The sequence below is a fragment of the Scardinius erythrophthalmus genome (assembly GCF_964197995.2).
Source record: "Scardinius erythrophthalmus genome assembly, chromosome: 22".
Lineage (NCBI taxonomy): Eukaryota > Metazoa > Chordata > Actinopteri > Cypriniformes > Leuciscidae > Scardinius > Scardinius erythrophthalmus.
This window is the reverse complement of record NC_138242.1, coordinates 29,120,832-29,135,965: the sequence shown is the minus strand read 5'-3', so window position 1 is coordinate 29,135,965 and position 15,134 is coordinate 29,120,832. Positions and strand designations below refer to the sequence as shown.

Genomic DNA, 15,134 nt, shown 5'->3' with positions numbered 1-15,134 from the left:
GTATTGTGAAAAGCGCTATACAAATATACTTGACTTGACTACATTTTAGCGGATTCACTCCCACATTTAAATGCAGTTATCACTCTTTATAAAATTGTATCTTAAAATACGTATCAATTATCTGCCAAAATAAATAAATTTACTTAGGCTACCTTCCTTCTGTTAACAGCAACACTCGTTTTCCCAGCTTGTTGACTAGTCAGGTGAGATTTCGGTTGGAAATAGTGTAATCACATCAGCTGATCAGGTGACATTTCTTCCACTTAAATGCTAAATGCTTAAAAAAAATTTAGATTGAAACTGAGCTTAGGTTTTCCTGAATCCCGAGTTTCAACAGGAATTCCCAGTGCGTTCAACGTTGACTCACTTGTCACTGACATTTGAGTAGTAGCAGTTGGGCAGGTTTTGCATTAAGTAGGTAACTCTGTGATATGAATCTGAAACTGTAATTTTTTTGAGTTCTTGAATCAAGACCAGTGCTTGTGTCCTGCTCTATTTTTTTTTTTTTTTTTTTTACAGTCTATGGTCCTACTACTCCAGACGGCCCGCGCTTCCTGTTCCTGTTGCTAAGCAACCGTAGTCCAAGCATTAGCTTGCGTTTACCCGGATAGAGAAGCGAGAGGTGAGTTACACTTTTCTACATATTATATATGTGTTTACTACGTGGTTTTTTTTTTTGTTTTTGTATAGTTAAACTGCAATAAAACATTTCAGCCAGCTGCTAGCTAACCAAAATCCACAACAGTCCGCTAAGAAGGAGGATATTCAGGCATTATCCTGTTTTATAAAGTGGTAGTGCTCGTGAAGAATGAGCGCCGGCCGGACTGTCGAGGGCGCGGGGTGTGTGACCTGGTGGGGATTCGGACCAGCACGAGACCTCCTGAACTCAGGTGAAGCATAAACCATCACAGGATCTGACAAAACACTGTAAATACTGTATGGATCAGTGCTCACATACATTAGTGTGATGTATTTTCTATACAGAGAACACAGTGAGGTCAGATGGAGAGCTGAATGTCCTGCTGGTGGGCAGTGGAGATCCCAGACACATCCTGAAGACCATCACTGGACTGACCGACTCTGATACACTACATGTGTGTGACCTCACAGTCTGTTACATACAGCATAATAATAGCCTTTATGGCATATTATTACCACAACATAAATCAACTGTTCTGTGCATGTTAATGTGTTAATGATGAGACATGTGGCATGTTGCAGGTTTGGGTGATTGAGAACAATATGGAGGTTGTTGCCAGACAATTATTACTACTATATTTATCACTTCAGACCCCTGAGAACATGAGTCTAAACAGTACGTACCTTCATATATTATGACATAGTTATAGTTATAAATTTATAACCTATAATTCCCAGCATAGTATATGTATACACACATTTTTAAATATTACAAATGGTTTAAAGATTATAATAAATATATAATACAAATGAGAAGTAATAGACTTAAATTTTATATTACATTTGGACAATTCCTGTTGTTTCAAGTTAGGGAAAGGTGTAAAAATACAAATGTACTTCTGTTTTTTTCTACATTGTTTTTAGTTTTTGTACACTGTAAATGTTACATATTGCATTCATGTTTGTATACTCAGATCAGATCAAGTCGAGGAAGTTTATTTGTGTTGTATTTTTTTTTTTTTTTAGAAAAGACCGAAGTGTTTCTGGAAGTGTTTGGGAATTCTGAGATTCGCAAAGAGACAGAAGAGACTTTAAAACACGCCGCGGCTCAACTCTCTCTCTCCATCACAAACACTCTGTCCTCTGACTCGCACGCCCATCCTTGCCTTGATACAAGCCTTCTGAAGGTCCAGCAGACATTCATATATGTGTTTATATACTGCATGTCATAATCAAACTCATCTCAGTGATATCCACTCCTCTGCTGTTTCATCTTCAGTTTAAGGAGAGAGATGAGTTGGTCCGGATCTTTAAACTGTGGGAACGGCCACCGTCAGTGCCAGCAAGTGTGCGTAAGGTCTGGGACGCCCGCGTTCGGCAGCACCTGGGGACTCGCTACGACTCACGACAGGGGTGTTTCGACTGGGATCTCAGCATGAAACTGCACCAGAGAGGCGTATGTACCAAATAACATGACATTATTATACACCTGCACTCCGGAAGGCCAATCAGAGCCGTGCAATAAGACTCAATTTACTGGATGTTACACAGTTTTTTGCCAAATAGACTTATTTCAGCCCATATTTTATTACAAATGTGATTGTTTGGGCAATTTCCGAATAACAGCACCTAAATTACATATATGTATTCACAGCAGACACTTTTTCCATGTTTCCATGTATAAAGAAACAAAAATTTAGTTCAAGTTTTAATATTTTTTTTTTTTTTAAATGTTTATACTTTTTATTCATTTATATTTCCATTTCAGTTATTTTAGTACCGCAAGTGAAACTAAACGAAAATGACAAATGTTGCCTTGGCAACTAGCTTGGAATAAAATAAGTTTAAATAAAGATAAGATATTATTTCATTTATTTGAAGTAACAGAATAGTTTTTTTTATGGTTTTAGTTAAGGATATTAAGCCTGCCTCACTACTGTTCTACAAAATCCTGTGATTTTTCTCTTAGTGTGGCGTCATCAGCAAACATCAGTATGTGAAATGGAGGGAAAGTGGTGTGGCCTTTGAAATGAGGGAGGGGCTTTACCAAACAGCCAATCAGAGTCTGCTTTCCACACGAGTGTTCAATCATGTGAGTAGATTGACTGTCTACAATAATACTTGTGAGCCATGACACACTGTCATGCAACGGTGTGTGTGTTTGTACCAGCGTGGCGATCGGGTCGCTGTTAGAGGATATTGGGGGGACATCGTCTCCGGCCCGTATCTGTCCTTCGGCATAGAGACCGAGAACAAAGACCTGCTGAAGAAACAGAACAATCAACATGTAAAGGTGACAGGAACTATTTAATACCCCCTAATACCCCCCAAAATTAAGTTGCAAACAAAAACCTCATGAAAAAAAAAAATCATTATATTGCATTACTTCTTTTCTCTGTCCAAGACCACATCTATGACTTATCTTTATAGCTTGTCATTGCATGATATATATTATATTGCAATAACATTTCCATCATGATTTACCTTTCTCTGGTCATCTTTCTCTCTCAGACGGCTCAGGATATTTCAGAAGTGAACGTCCTGGCGTTGTTTGAATGTCTTGCCACTAGAGAGAGCTCTTTACTGAATGAAGATGTACCAAACCCGTCAAGTTCCTGCTGTCAATCCACAGACAGTCTCACAACAGAAGAGAAGATACAGAATGATCCACCTTCCTCTCAAACTCACACAGAACCTGAGCAACAGACACAAGCACTCGGTAATGTCCTTTTATGTCAAAACAATGTACATCTATTGCCAGTGAAGTGCTGTTAACAAATCAAACAGTGCTGCTTTTAATAGCTTTGAAATAGTTTTCCACACATTTATTTTGGGTTCTTGTGTTTTTGCAGATCTGCTGAACCTGAGTGGAGTGAAAATGTCATTTCTATCTCCAGACTCACTCAACAAACTTCCCCTCAAAAACAAATACAGGAACTTGTTTAACAGCATCTTCTGTTCAGCCAGGTGAAGCCTGTTCATACGCAGCTCACAGACACAGTACTTGAGTTTGTGTGTGAGTAACCAGCATAAAATATCTGATGATAACACAATCTGTTTTCTCAGTATGGTTCATCAGCTCGATTCTTCTCTGAGAGAGATCGCAGCGCCTGATGCTGCTCTGGTGATAGAGTTAGCAAAGTGAGTTTGTCATATTTCTCTCTCTCTCTCTCACACACACACGCACAAATCCAAAACATTGCCACTAAATGACTTACATTTGTGCTCATGATCTGTTCTTCTCGTTCAGCTTCCTGTTGGACCTTTCAAAGGAGCAAGTGTCAGGTTTTGCTGATAGAGTGAAGGAGATCGCTGAAGAATCAGGATTCACTGCAACACACGACCAGAGCAGCGACGCATATGCAGTATTCACACGGAAAAATGACTGAAGGACTCCCAGAGTTTCAGATACACACTTTACAAACATACACTGCACTACATCAGCTATACGAATAAAATCTACCATTTCAGCTTTGAAAACATTTGTCTTAATGGGAGATTTGATTAATCAAACGCTAACACTTCATAACTGTTACAAACATCATTAACAAATTTCATGAATATATATGAAAATGTTTAAAATTATTTTCTAGCTACTTGAATGTACATGAACTAATGAATTTAATAAATTGATTCATGTTGATTAATAACTTCATGAAAATGAACAAACAATGCAAAACAAATCCAATGTGGAAATGATTGCAGAAAAAAGGAAATAAAACAAAACACAACAAACAACAGTTGATCAACCCTGTGAGAACGTTTGGTTTTTATGTCGATCCAGCAAAACACAAACATCATGTCATAATAATAAAAACACAAACACACGTCAAGCAGAGAGAGAATACAGTACTGGCCCGGGACAGAGGAGAGATCGATCGCTGATGATTCAACATTCATAAGACAGATGAGGTAAAACACTGCCGCTCCACATTAATATCAGCACTACACAAACACTTACATTGTTTTCAGTTTCATTTATTACAGTGACAATATAACAACAATAAATAAATAAATAAATCAGTAAGGTTTAAACTTAAGATGAACAGAGTTAGAGTACAGAAAAAAGATAACAGACTTGCAAAATACACTGTGTGCATAGGTATAATAAAGTTACTTTTTTATCTTAATCTTCATTTTGTGTAAAAAAGAACTTTAAAAAAACAATTATGGATTAGATGTTCTAACAAAATTATAAAATTAAATGTAATGTTGCATTCAATGGAAATAGAAATGTAAAGGTGCTGTAAGTAACCCATTCTTCAGAATAAAAGATATCTTACAGAAATGACAGCTTTAGCGTAAGTTCTGCCAGGAAGACTCAATCGTTACGTCACTTATTACCTTCACATCTAACCAATCATATTCTAATACTTGCAGTATAAAAGACAGGTACTTAGTACACACATGTCTGAGTTCGCAGATGCTGACGCAAACAATTACCTCCATCCTCCCCACCACCACCACCAAGGATGGTCCCTTCCAATACCTCCCGGGGGGTCGGCTGCGCCCCTGCCTTCGTCCTCAGGCAGGAAATGCAGATTCCGCTACCCTCGGATTGCGCAATATGCCAAAGAACTTTCGAAATATTTGCTTGCTGGGCTGTTAATAAATATATGGTTTTGTTGCATAATTTTTATCTCCAGAGTCTTTCTGGAAGAAATCAATAATAGGTGTCATGAGAAATCACTGTAGGCTTTCCATCTTTTTAACCAATCAGACAACATAAATCAGAAATATCACCAAACCAAACATCACAAAATTTACAAAGATTCCAGATGTGTTCAACATACATGACACATCTAAATGGTAGGAAAATCTGATCAAAAATTATGTTAACCAAACAAAGATTATAAGATTTTTCTAGTAACATTAAATCTCAGTCATTAAATCAGTAGTAATTAGTAGTAAATCTAATTGACGTTTAATTGCTTTTTTTTTTTTTTTTTTTGCTGTACTTCCTCCTCTCCTCTGTCTTCTGGCCTCTCTGGTGTCTGCTGTATCTCCTGGTGGTGTTGAGACTGATTGTGATGTTCTTTCTCTTTATTGTACCTGTGACTGTATATCTGTGGAGGATCTGTCTTTCTCTGTGGATTCACTCTTGTCTCATTTCCTGATCCATGTGCATTGTTGCTCCAGGGTTCTTGTGCATGTGTCCTAGCTCTGGCAGGTGAAATCACTGATTCTGATGTTATTTCACTTTGTAGAACCTGTGATGATGTACCTGGGGTCTCTTGGTAAGTGACAGTATTCTCTTCTCTTGTTTGTCTTGTGTTTTGATCACCACTTTTTCTTTCCACTGCAATATTGAGACACAAGCAAAGGAACAGGACATGTGTAAGACTGAAAATACTGGTTGAGGCCCTGGTCTGAGACAAAGGGCTAATTACCATTTGACCTCCCCCATACTTCCGCAAACTACTAAGAGCTCACACAAGAATATGGTTTAATGTGAATGTTTATCATTGACTGTTATGTTTTTGGTGTCATTTGAAATGTCTCAAAGTGAGTGGTACAGATATCTCATATCCAGATAGATAAAATAAAAGAAAATAAGGTTTATAGAAGTTTAGAGAAAACTGGTTAAGCCATTTGAGGGTGGTTTTCCCCATCCCCCATATCACCTGGGCAAACAGTATAAAGGAAGGTGTGCTTGCTCTATCTGGTCTCTTCTTCTTGGCTGGACAGAAATGGGATAGGTGGTCTCTCTCTCTCTCTCTCTCTCTCTCTCTCTCTCTCTCTCTCTCTCTCTCTCTCTCTCTCTCTCTCTCTCTCTCTCTCTCTCTCTCTCTCTCTCTCTCTCTCTCTCTCTCTCTCTCTCTCTCTCTCTCTCTCTCTCTCTCTCTCTCCCTCTCTCTCTCTATTTCCCTTTCTCTCTCTCTATCAGGTACAAGCTGGGTAAGATTATTTGGTGTAACCAATGTATAACCATGTTCTAGATATTTGAATTGATTGTGGAATTAATCTCTGATATCTGAAACATTAAAATGTTACATTTGATTATTCTAACGGATCTTGACATTGTTCATTTAATGGTTAAAAGGAATAGTCAAACATTCACTCACTTTTAGTGAGGCACAGATATTATTAAAACCTTTCATTTATGGAGTCAGATGAATTAACGAGAGAATACATAACTAAATGTATTGTAAATTTAGCCAACCTAAATTTGATAACCTTCCCTTTGTTATTGGAAAACCTCCACTGGACCAATTTCACGGGCCCTACACATGCATAGTTTAACTTGAAATAAATCAAAAAACAAATGCAACTGTGATACTGTGAGTCACCTCTTCACCTAAAACAAACAGATAGGCCTACACCAAGGTACTGTGTATTAATTGCCTTTAGTGTGGACCATTAGACTAAGACAGATTTCAATATATTTTCTGTAGTTATAGAAAATTACAATATTTATTTATTGTTATTACACTACAGCAATCGCATGCATCTTATACACCCACTTGTGTCTTTGGTCTCTCTCTCTTCTTTTGTTTCAGGTGTCTCTGGTGTGCCATCGTCACTCACTGTAGACAAGACATTAAAACATTTTATTTAGCATGTCATTCTCTTGCAAATCTGCATATAACGTACATTATTCCCATTTCAGTACTTTTACAGTAAAACAATCAAGAATCTTATTGTAACGATTTATGCAGGGAAGCTGAAGACAGAAGACTCAGGTTCTTAAAAAACATGAATAGGTTTAAAGGGGGGGTGAAATGCTATTTCATGCATACTGAGTTTTTTACACTGTTAAAGAGTTGGATTCCCATGCTAAACATGGAAAAAGTTTCAAAAATTAAGTTGTACGTTTGATGGAGTATTTCTGTGCCAAAAATACTCCTTCCGGTTTGTCACAAGTTTCGGAAATTTTTTTTCGAGTATGGGCATGTGTGACGTCAGATGGGGCAGAATTTCCTTATACTGGTCCTAAGGGCACTTCTCCCGGAAGGGCGCGCGCGCACCCGTAGACCAGAGCGAGAGAGCGAAAGCAGTACGCCTGCTCGCTGCAGTCAAAGGACTTTGTTTGTTACATGCATTTCGACGATGATCGTTCTATAAACAAGGCCCAGTTCGACGCCGGATTTGCAGATCATCTAATGCTTAACGATAGAGCAGTCCCAACGATAAAGGTTCACGGTCGTGCGTTAGAACCGCAGGCGGTGAGTAAAACTGCTTCAAATGTCTGTGTGTTAGCTATAGAGCTGGTAAGTCCCGCCCATCCGTAAAACCCCAAGTGGACCTCGAGGTTGAAAAATCGTCAATGCAAGTGAATGGGAGAAAATAATTATTTTCTGGTCCCGTTTGAATTGTGCCATGAATGTGAACATATGTTGTCTGTGAATTTTTTATATAATCTTTCATGTTTCGAGTTTGACAGTATATGGTATGATTCTTCGGCTAGCAGTTGTGGAAAAGACATAACGAGAAAGACTACGTCGCCTATGTGACGTCACCCCATAAAGTTGACTTACCCGTGGTTTTTGCCGACCTCAACGATTTTATCCTCTCCCTGAAAGAAGGCGGTGAAGTGCACCAAAGACACAGCCATGTTTAGCGGGATCCGTGAGCTAGTGTCCGTGTGTGAGTGGTGTTGACGTTTCAAACGCGTCGAAAGCAGCGAAGAGTTGTAGTCCACAAAGTGCTCTCACACAAAGTCTAACCGTATCAAACTTCTACCCGCTAAATTGTAGCATTCTTTACACGAAAAATTAAATTAAAAAGTCACAGACAACATATGTTCACATTCATGGCACAATTCAAACGGGACCAGAAAATAATTATTTTCTCCCATTCACTTGCATTGACGATTTTTCAACCTAGAGGTCCAGTGGGGTTAGCGGAAGGGGCGGGACTTACCAGCTCTATCGGCGCGTAAGCACAGCCCACACGGCACGCCTCCAGCCGCTCGTTTTTTTTCCGGAAAGACTCGGTACAGTACATCTTTCTTTTATAAATATAAAAAAACTAAGACTTTTTGGAGATATGAAGGATGCAATACTACTCCATAGGTACTCAAGATTAACATGAGATTGACTGAAACTGAGTGTTTCACCCCCCCTTTAATGCTAACTCAAAAAGCAAGCAAACCGGCAGTGCAAACACATCTCAACGTAACAGTGACTGGACAGTGAGTGAAGGCAAGGGTGAGGCTTAAATAACAAACTGAACCGAGATAATAAATGACACACAGCTGAAACAAATGAAATAATGACGGTAACCATGGAAACTGAACAAAGGTGGAAAACTGAACAAAGGAACATGTGAAACTCAGAAATGAACAAAACACGGAAACAGATCAAAAACCAAACATAACCCTGACACTTATGAGCATGTGAATTGCTATCTTACTGTGTGGGGGAATTCTATGAAGACTATTTCTACGTCTAGGTGTCGGACCTAAAATTGAAAAGAGTAAACAAAATTAATCAGAAGAGATCTTGAAACTTGGGGTTTTCAAATATGACTCAAGTTTAGCTCCAACCTTAATCAAACTCACCTGCCTAAAACCTACTGGTTATTCTGAAGACTTGGATCAGCTTGTTCAGGCGTGTTTGATATGGGTTGGAGCTAAACTCTGATAGAAACTGGACCTCAAGGGCCAGAGTTGAGAACCCCTGCTATAAACTTTCCCATGTAGTTTTAGACCTTCCCATTTTACTTTTTTATTTATAGCATAGATTTATAATAATCTGGAAGATGCTTTCAAAACCATTTTTGCTGATCTATCATTACCATGTAAGGGAAGTTCCTCTGTTTGTCTCTCCAGTTCCTTTATCTGTCCCTCCAGCTCCTTTGTCCATTTCTCCTGTTCCAGTTTCATTATTTGTTTCTCCTGTTCCAGTTCCTTTATCTGTCCCTCCAGTTCCTTTATCTGTTTCTCATGTTCCAGTTTCATTATCTGTTTCTCCAGTTCCAGTTCCTTTATCTGTCCCTCAAGTTCCTTTATCTGTTTCTCATGTATCAGTTTCATTATCTGTTTCTCCAGTTCCTTTATCCGTTTCTCCTGTTCCAGTTTCTCTGTCTGTCCTTTCAGTTCCATTATCTCTCTCTGTCTCGGCTGTTCCATTATCTCTCCCTGTCTCGGCTGTTCCATTATCTCTCTCTGTCTCTGCAGTTCCATTATCTCTCTTTGTCTCGGCTGTTCCATTATCTCTCCCTGTCTCGGATGTTCCATTATCTCTCTTTGTCTCTGCAGTTCCATTATCTCTCTTTGTCTCTGCAGTTCCATTATCTCTCCCTGTCTCGGATGTTCCATTATCTCTCTCTGCAGTTCCATTATCTCTCTCTGTCTCGGCTGTTCCATTATCTCTCTCTGTCTCGGATGTTCCATTATCTCTCTCTGTCTCGGCAGTTCCATTATCTCTCTTTGTCTCTGCAGTTCCATTATCTCTCCCTGTCTCGGATGTTCCATTATCTCTCTCTGCAGTTCCATTATCTCTCTCTGTCTCGGCTGTTCCATTATCTCTCTCTGTCTCGGCTGTTCCATTATCTCTCTCTGTCTCGGCAGTTCCATTATCTCTCTTTGTCTCTGCAGTTCCATTATCTCTCCCTGTCTCGGATGTTCCATTATCTCTCTCTGCAGTTCCATTATCTCTCTCTGTCTCGGCTGTTCCATTATCTCTCTCTGTCTCGGCAGTTCCATTATCTCTCTCTGTCTCGGCTGTTCCATTATCTCTCCGTGTCTCGGCAGTTCCATTATCTCTCTCGGTTTTGGCAGTTCCATTATCTCTCCCTGTCTCGGATGTTCCATTATCTCTCCCTGTCTCGGATGTTCCATTATCTCTCCCGGTCTTGGCAGTTCCATTATCTCTCCCGGTCTTGGCAGTTCCATTATCTCTCTCCGTCTCTGCTGTTCCATTATCTCTCCCTGTCTCGGATGTTCCATTATCTCTCCCGGTCTTGGCAGTTCCATTATCTCTCTCCGTCTCTGCTGTTCCATTATCTCTCTCTGCAGCTGTTTTTCCACTGCAGGAAATCACAAGATAACGAGAATTGTGTCATTTAACTTGTTAATCACCATTTTGCAAAGAATGTGATCTCTGAATTACCTTTAATTTTACAAATCGTAATGATACTCAAAACATATTGGTCAAGTGGCCAGACATGACTGAATGTATTGCGGTCCAATTAAAATAAACAGATAATATTATTTGTCTATTGTAATTTAATATATAAATAATACTATCGTCTTCACACGTTGTAAGTGCTTAGACTCCTACAATCACTGTTTGAGGCTACATTATGGTTTGTTTGTTGTTGTAGAGTCATCAGTCTGAGCCTGCATTTGTCTCAGCATCAGGTAGATGCCTACATTTATGTATTCTTTTCTGAAGCTCTAAAATGAACCTAATATCAGTGTGAACCCATTACCACTTCATTGCATTCCATATTTGAAAAGCAAATTAAAAAATTTAATATTATCTAAACGCACAATATGTTTGATATGCTAACTTGAAAAGAGAGTGACATGAAGACATAAAAGTAGCATCAGTATGTTGCAATACACAACACTCAAATATATATTTAAAACCCACTAATCAAAATATTTGATCATTCAATGAGGTAACTGATCAGTCAGTGAACTACAGAAATAAGCTAGAGAAGTTGCAGAGGCAGTTTTATTATTTTACCTCTCACTTGTAGGTGAACTATTACTGTCTCCTGACATTCACCATGATAGACATGACAGATATAGTCTCCTGAATCTGACTCTTGAACATTTCTTAAAGTCAGAGAAAGATTTTCTCTCTCCAGCTCCTGGATAGACAGACTTGTCGGTGCTCATAGTCACTATTTGAACTCTCCTGCCTGTTCATATACTGATAAATGAGCTGATGTTCATGGACACAGCATTGGTTTCAGGTGAACAGGTATGATGTCTGCTCCAGGGTCAGCAGATATAGAAACCACAAAACTAAAGTCTTCAACTGGACAGAGAAATTTATTGTCAAAGGCATAAATGGTACCCATCAAAGCCATAAAACTACAGAGTATTTAAACAACCATTATTTTTTTCAATGTATCAAACTTAAACAATTTATTGGACCTTGGTGTCAAAAAGCAAACAACCCATTAAAGTACGACACCATTTTGCATTTACATTTCTGTTAAAGCAAGCTTTGGAAAAGTAATATAATGTGATATATCTTTACTAGTGTAAGAAATAAAACCTGAAGGGTCTCCAGGTGCAGATTGGCAAGAGACAACAACTAAATATCATTCCTGTCATTTTTGTAATGTAAGATAATTTTTTACTTGCCTTTGCTTTGATTAATTTCTGAAACTAACAATTACAATGAATGTCTCCTCACATCTTATTTTGATGTTAATCTACCCTGAGGTGAGTGGTAAATTCAATAGCAAAAATGAACTAAACACACATGTAAGGGAAAAATCTAAATGTGAGACAAAACAAACAAAAGAAAACTTGGTTACTTAAAGCTAGATGGGCTACAGTTACATCAGTCCTTCCATGGAACATTTTTCTCTTTTCTTTTCTATTATATCTTCTATATTAATCTTGAAAATCTGTTCATTTCATTTCCAGAAAGCAGGTCAGTTAATGAAACAATGCTTATTTATTCACTCATTTATTCATATTTGCATACTTAAAGATTTCTTTTTGAAGTTTTCTCATTGTTCTGTGAGAACTATTTGAAAAATAATGAATCCAAACATTAAGTTCAAAATAAACAAGTGAAAGTTTAACAAAAGCAATCATTATAAATGTAAACAAAACAACTGGTCATGTTATGGTGCATGATGTATTTATTCATCATAAATTCACATTCTTGTATTTTAAATGGTAGATTAGCCTGCAATGTCAAACAATAATACATTTGAAAAGGTTGGTGTCACCTTCTTAGTTTAAAACATCCCAAATCATTACACCACAGATACTCAATACCACTTCATGTTAACACATGCTTCAGTAGCCATAGCCTTCCTGTTGATTTCTCTCATTTACATTTTATGTCTAAGAGTGTAAAAAATGAATGCTATAAACAGCAAGATACTAAACACAAGCACAAGCAGAATTTATAATAATAATAATATACATCTAGGCCATATAGCACTTTTCTCAGCACTCAAAGTGCTTTATAGGCTATAGCCTTTGAAGGGGGAATCTCCTCAATCACAAAAAAGTACAAATATAGGCTAAGGAATAACAAAGCATTAATTACAACATCTGATGATTATTTAAACATAAATTAAACATTTTATTTAGAATAAAGTAACTTATAAAGTCACATATTTCGCACAAATGCATAAACCTACAAATGTAGGTTAAATGATCGTTAGGCCTACTGCCCCCTACTGGGAGAAAAGATAGACAACAGGCCTAGTGACATACTATGAAGCGCCAAAACGCTCACTCGGTCCTAATACGTAATCGTGTAACTGATTGAACTGAACTGTAACTGAAGCCTTTTGAACTGATCAGAAAAACAGACGAGAAGATTCTATAGCCTACGTATTTTTTAATCTGGTTTTACTTTCACTTAAGTTCCAGAAACCTCGGTCCTCTTAAATGCTTCCATGAATCCATATGGATTTGGTACATTTAGCCTATTGGGCTAGTGTTAAGAAAGATTTGGGAGTAGATAAGTCAGGAAGAGTCACCGTCACTGTCACCCAGCATTAAAACTCACAGCAATAAGAGACTTCTGGCAGATCTAAAGACAGCAAAAAAGGGAAAGGTGTTTATTTTAGACTGTAGCTCACCTTGGCTTTTATTGTCATATCACCCAGAATGATCTTAGACCAGTTGTTGGAGCAACGCACGGTTGTACTGAATCTTAATCGAAAGTTAAATGCACCTTTTCCGTCACTAAAACAGGTTTTTCAGGTTTACCATGAAATGCGTTATTCGTTTAACCCACAGTAGGTCTACATCCTTGGAATGCAGTTGTTTGATTTGTTACTTATTATGTAGCCTACAGATCTACTGGCTGGTAATCTTTCCAAAACGCACAGCGTTTTGTGGACAAAATCGTTGAATTCTAATTTCTTCTTACATATTTCAAATTACTCTGAAATTTCACTTTACAGTAATAGTTGTGGCCCATGATACACTTTCATGAAACGTTGTGTGTGTATTTGTCAGAGAGGAGATCAGGTCGCTGTTAGAGGATATTGGGGGGACATCGATTTCTCTGGCCAATGGCCATCTTTCTCTCTCAGACGGCTCAGGATATTTCAGAAGTGAACGTCCTGGCGTTGTTTGAATGTCTTGCCACTAGAGAGAGCTCTTTACTGAATGCAGATGAACCAAACTCTTCAAGCTCCTGCTGTCAATCCACAGTCAGTCTCACAACAGAAGAGAAGATACAGAATGATCCACTTTCCTCTCAAACTCAAACTCACACAGAACCTGAGCAACAGACACAAGCACTTGGTAATGTGCTATTATGTCAAAACAATGTACATCTATTGCCAGTGAAGTGCTGTAAACAAATCAAACAGTGCTGCTTTTAATAGCTTTGAAATAGTTTTCCACACATTTACGTTGGGTTCTTGTGTTTTTGCAGATCTGCTGAACCTGAATGGAGTGAAAGTGTCATTTCTGTCTCCAGACTCAATCAACAAACTTCCACTCAAAAACAAATACAGGAACTTGTTCAACAGCATCTTCTGTTCAGCCAGGTGAAGCCTGTTCATACGCAGCTCACAGACACAGTACTTGAGTTTGTGTGTGAGTGACCAGCATAAAATATCTGATGATAACACAATCTGTTTTCTCAGTATGGTTCATCAGCTCGATTCTTCTCTGAGAGAGATCGCAGCGCCTGATGCTGCTCTGGTGATAGAGTTAGCAAAGTGAGTCCATCATCACACACAAATCAAACTTACATTCATGCTCATGCTAACATTTTGATGCATAGCTTGCAAGCAAAACCCCTGAATGCTCATTATCACTGTTCTTCTTGTTCAGCTTCCTGTTGGACCTTTCAAAGGAGCAAGTGTCAGGTTTTGCTGACAGAGTGAAGGAGATCGCTGAAGAATCAGGATTCACTGCAACACACGACCAGAGCAGTGATGTATATGCAGTATTCACACGGGAAAATGACTGAAGGACTCCCAGAGTTTCAGATACACACTTTACAAACATACACTGCACTATATCAGTCATATTCATTTGATGTAAAAAAAAAAAAAAAAAAAAAAACATTTCAGATTAGAAATTAAAATGTATCTTAATGGGAGATTTAATTAAACAAGACTTCATAACTTTAAAGGGGTGGTTGATTATGATTTGACTTTTCTAACTTTAGTTAGTGTGTAATGTTGCTGTTTGAGCATAAACAACATCTGCAAAGTTACAACGCTCAAAGTTCAAAGCAAAGGGAGATATTTGCTTTTAAAGAAATTGCTTTTTAAGGACTACAACAAACGGCTGGTAGAGACTACACGACATTCCTCCCGAGTTAGTGACATCACCAACCCTAAAATTAACATAAACCCCGCCCCCGGGAAAACGATTTATA

At 38.2% G+C, this 15,134-nt stretch overlaps 1 protein-coding gene across 1 annotated transcript; it reads left to right on the top strand.

The window, feature by feature from the left end:
• Positions 1-808: 808 nt before the first annotated feature.
• Positions 809-14,720, top strand: dnaaf3l (dynein axonemal assembly factor 3 like; the record flags this gene model as incomplete). Its single annotated transcript, XM_081352791.1, has 11 exons — positions 809-890; positions 985-1,094; positions 1,222-1,315; positions 1,666-1,826; positions 1,919-2,095; positions 2,609-2,731; positions 2,810-2,932; positions 13,831-14,044; positions 14,178-14,292; positions 14,392-14,466; positions 14,582-14,720. The coding sequence occupies 11 exons, from the start codon at positions 809-811 to the stop codon at positions 14,718-14,720; spliced, it is 1,413 nt and encodes a 470-aa protein (XP_081208917.1).
• Between the last annotated feature and the right edge of the window lie 414 nt (positions 14,721-15,134).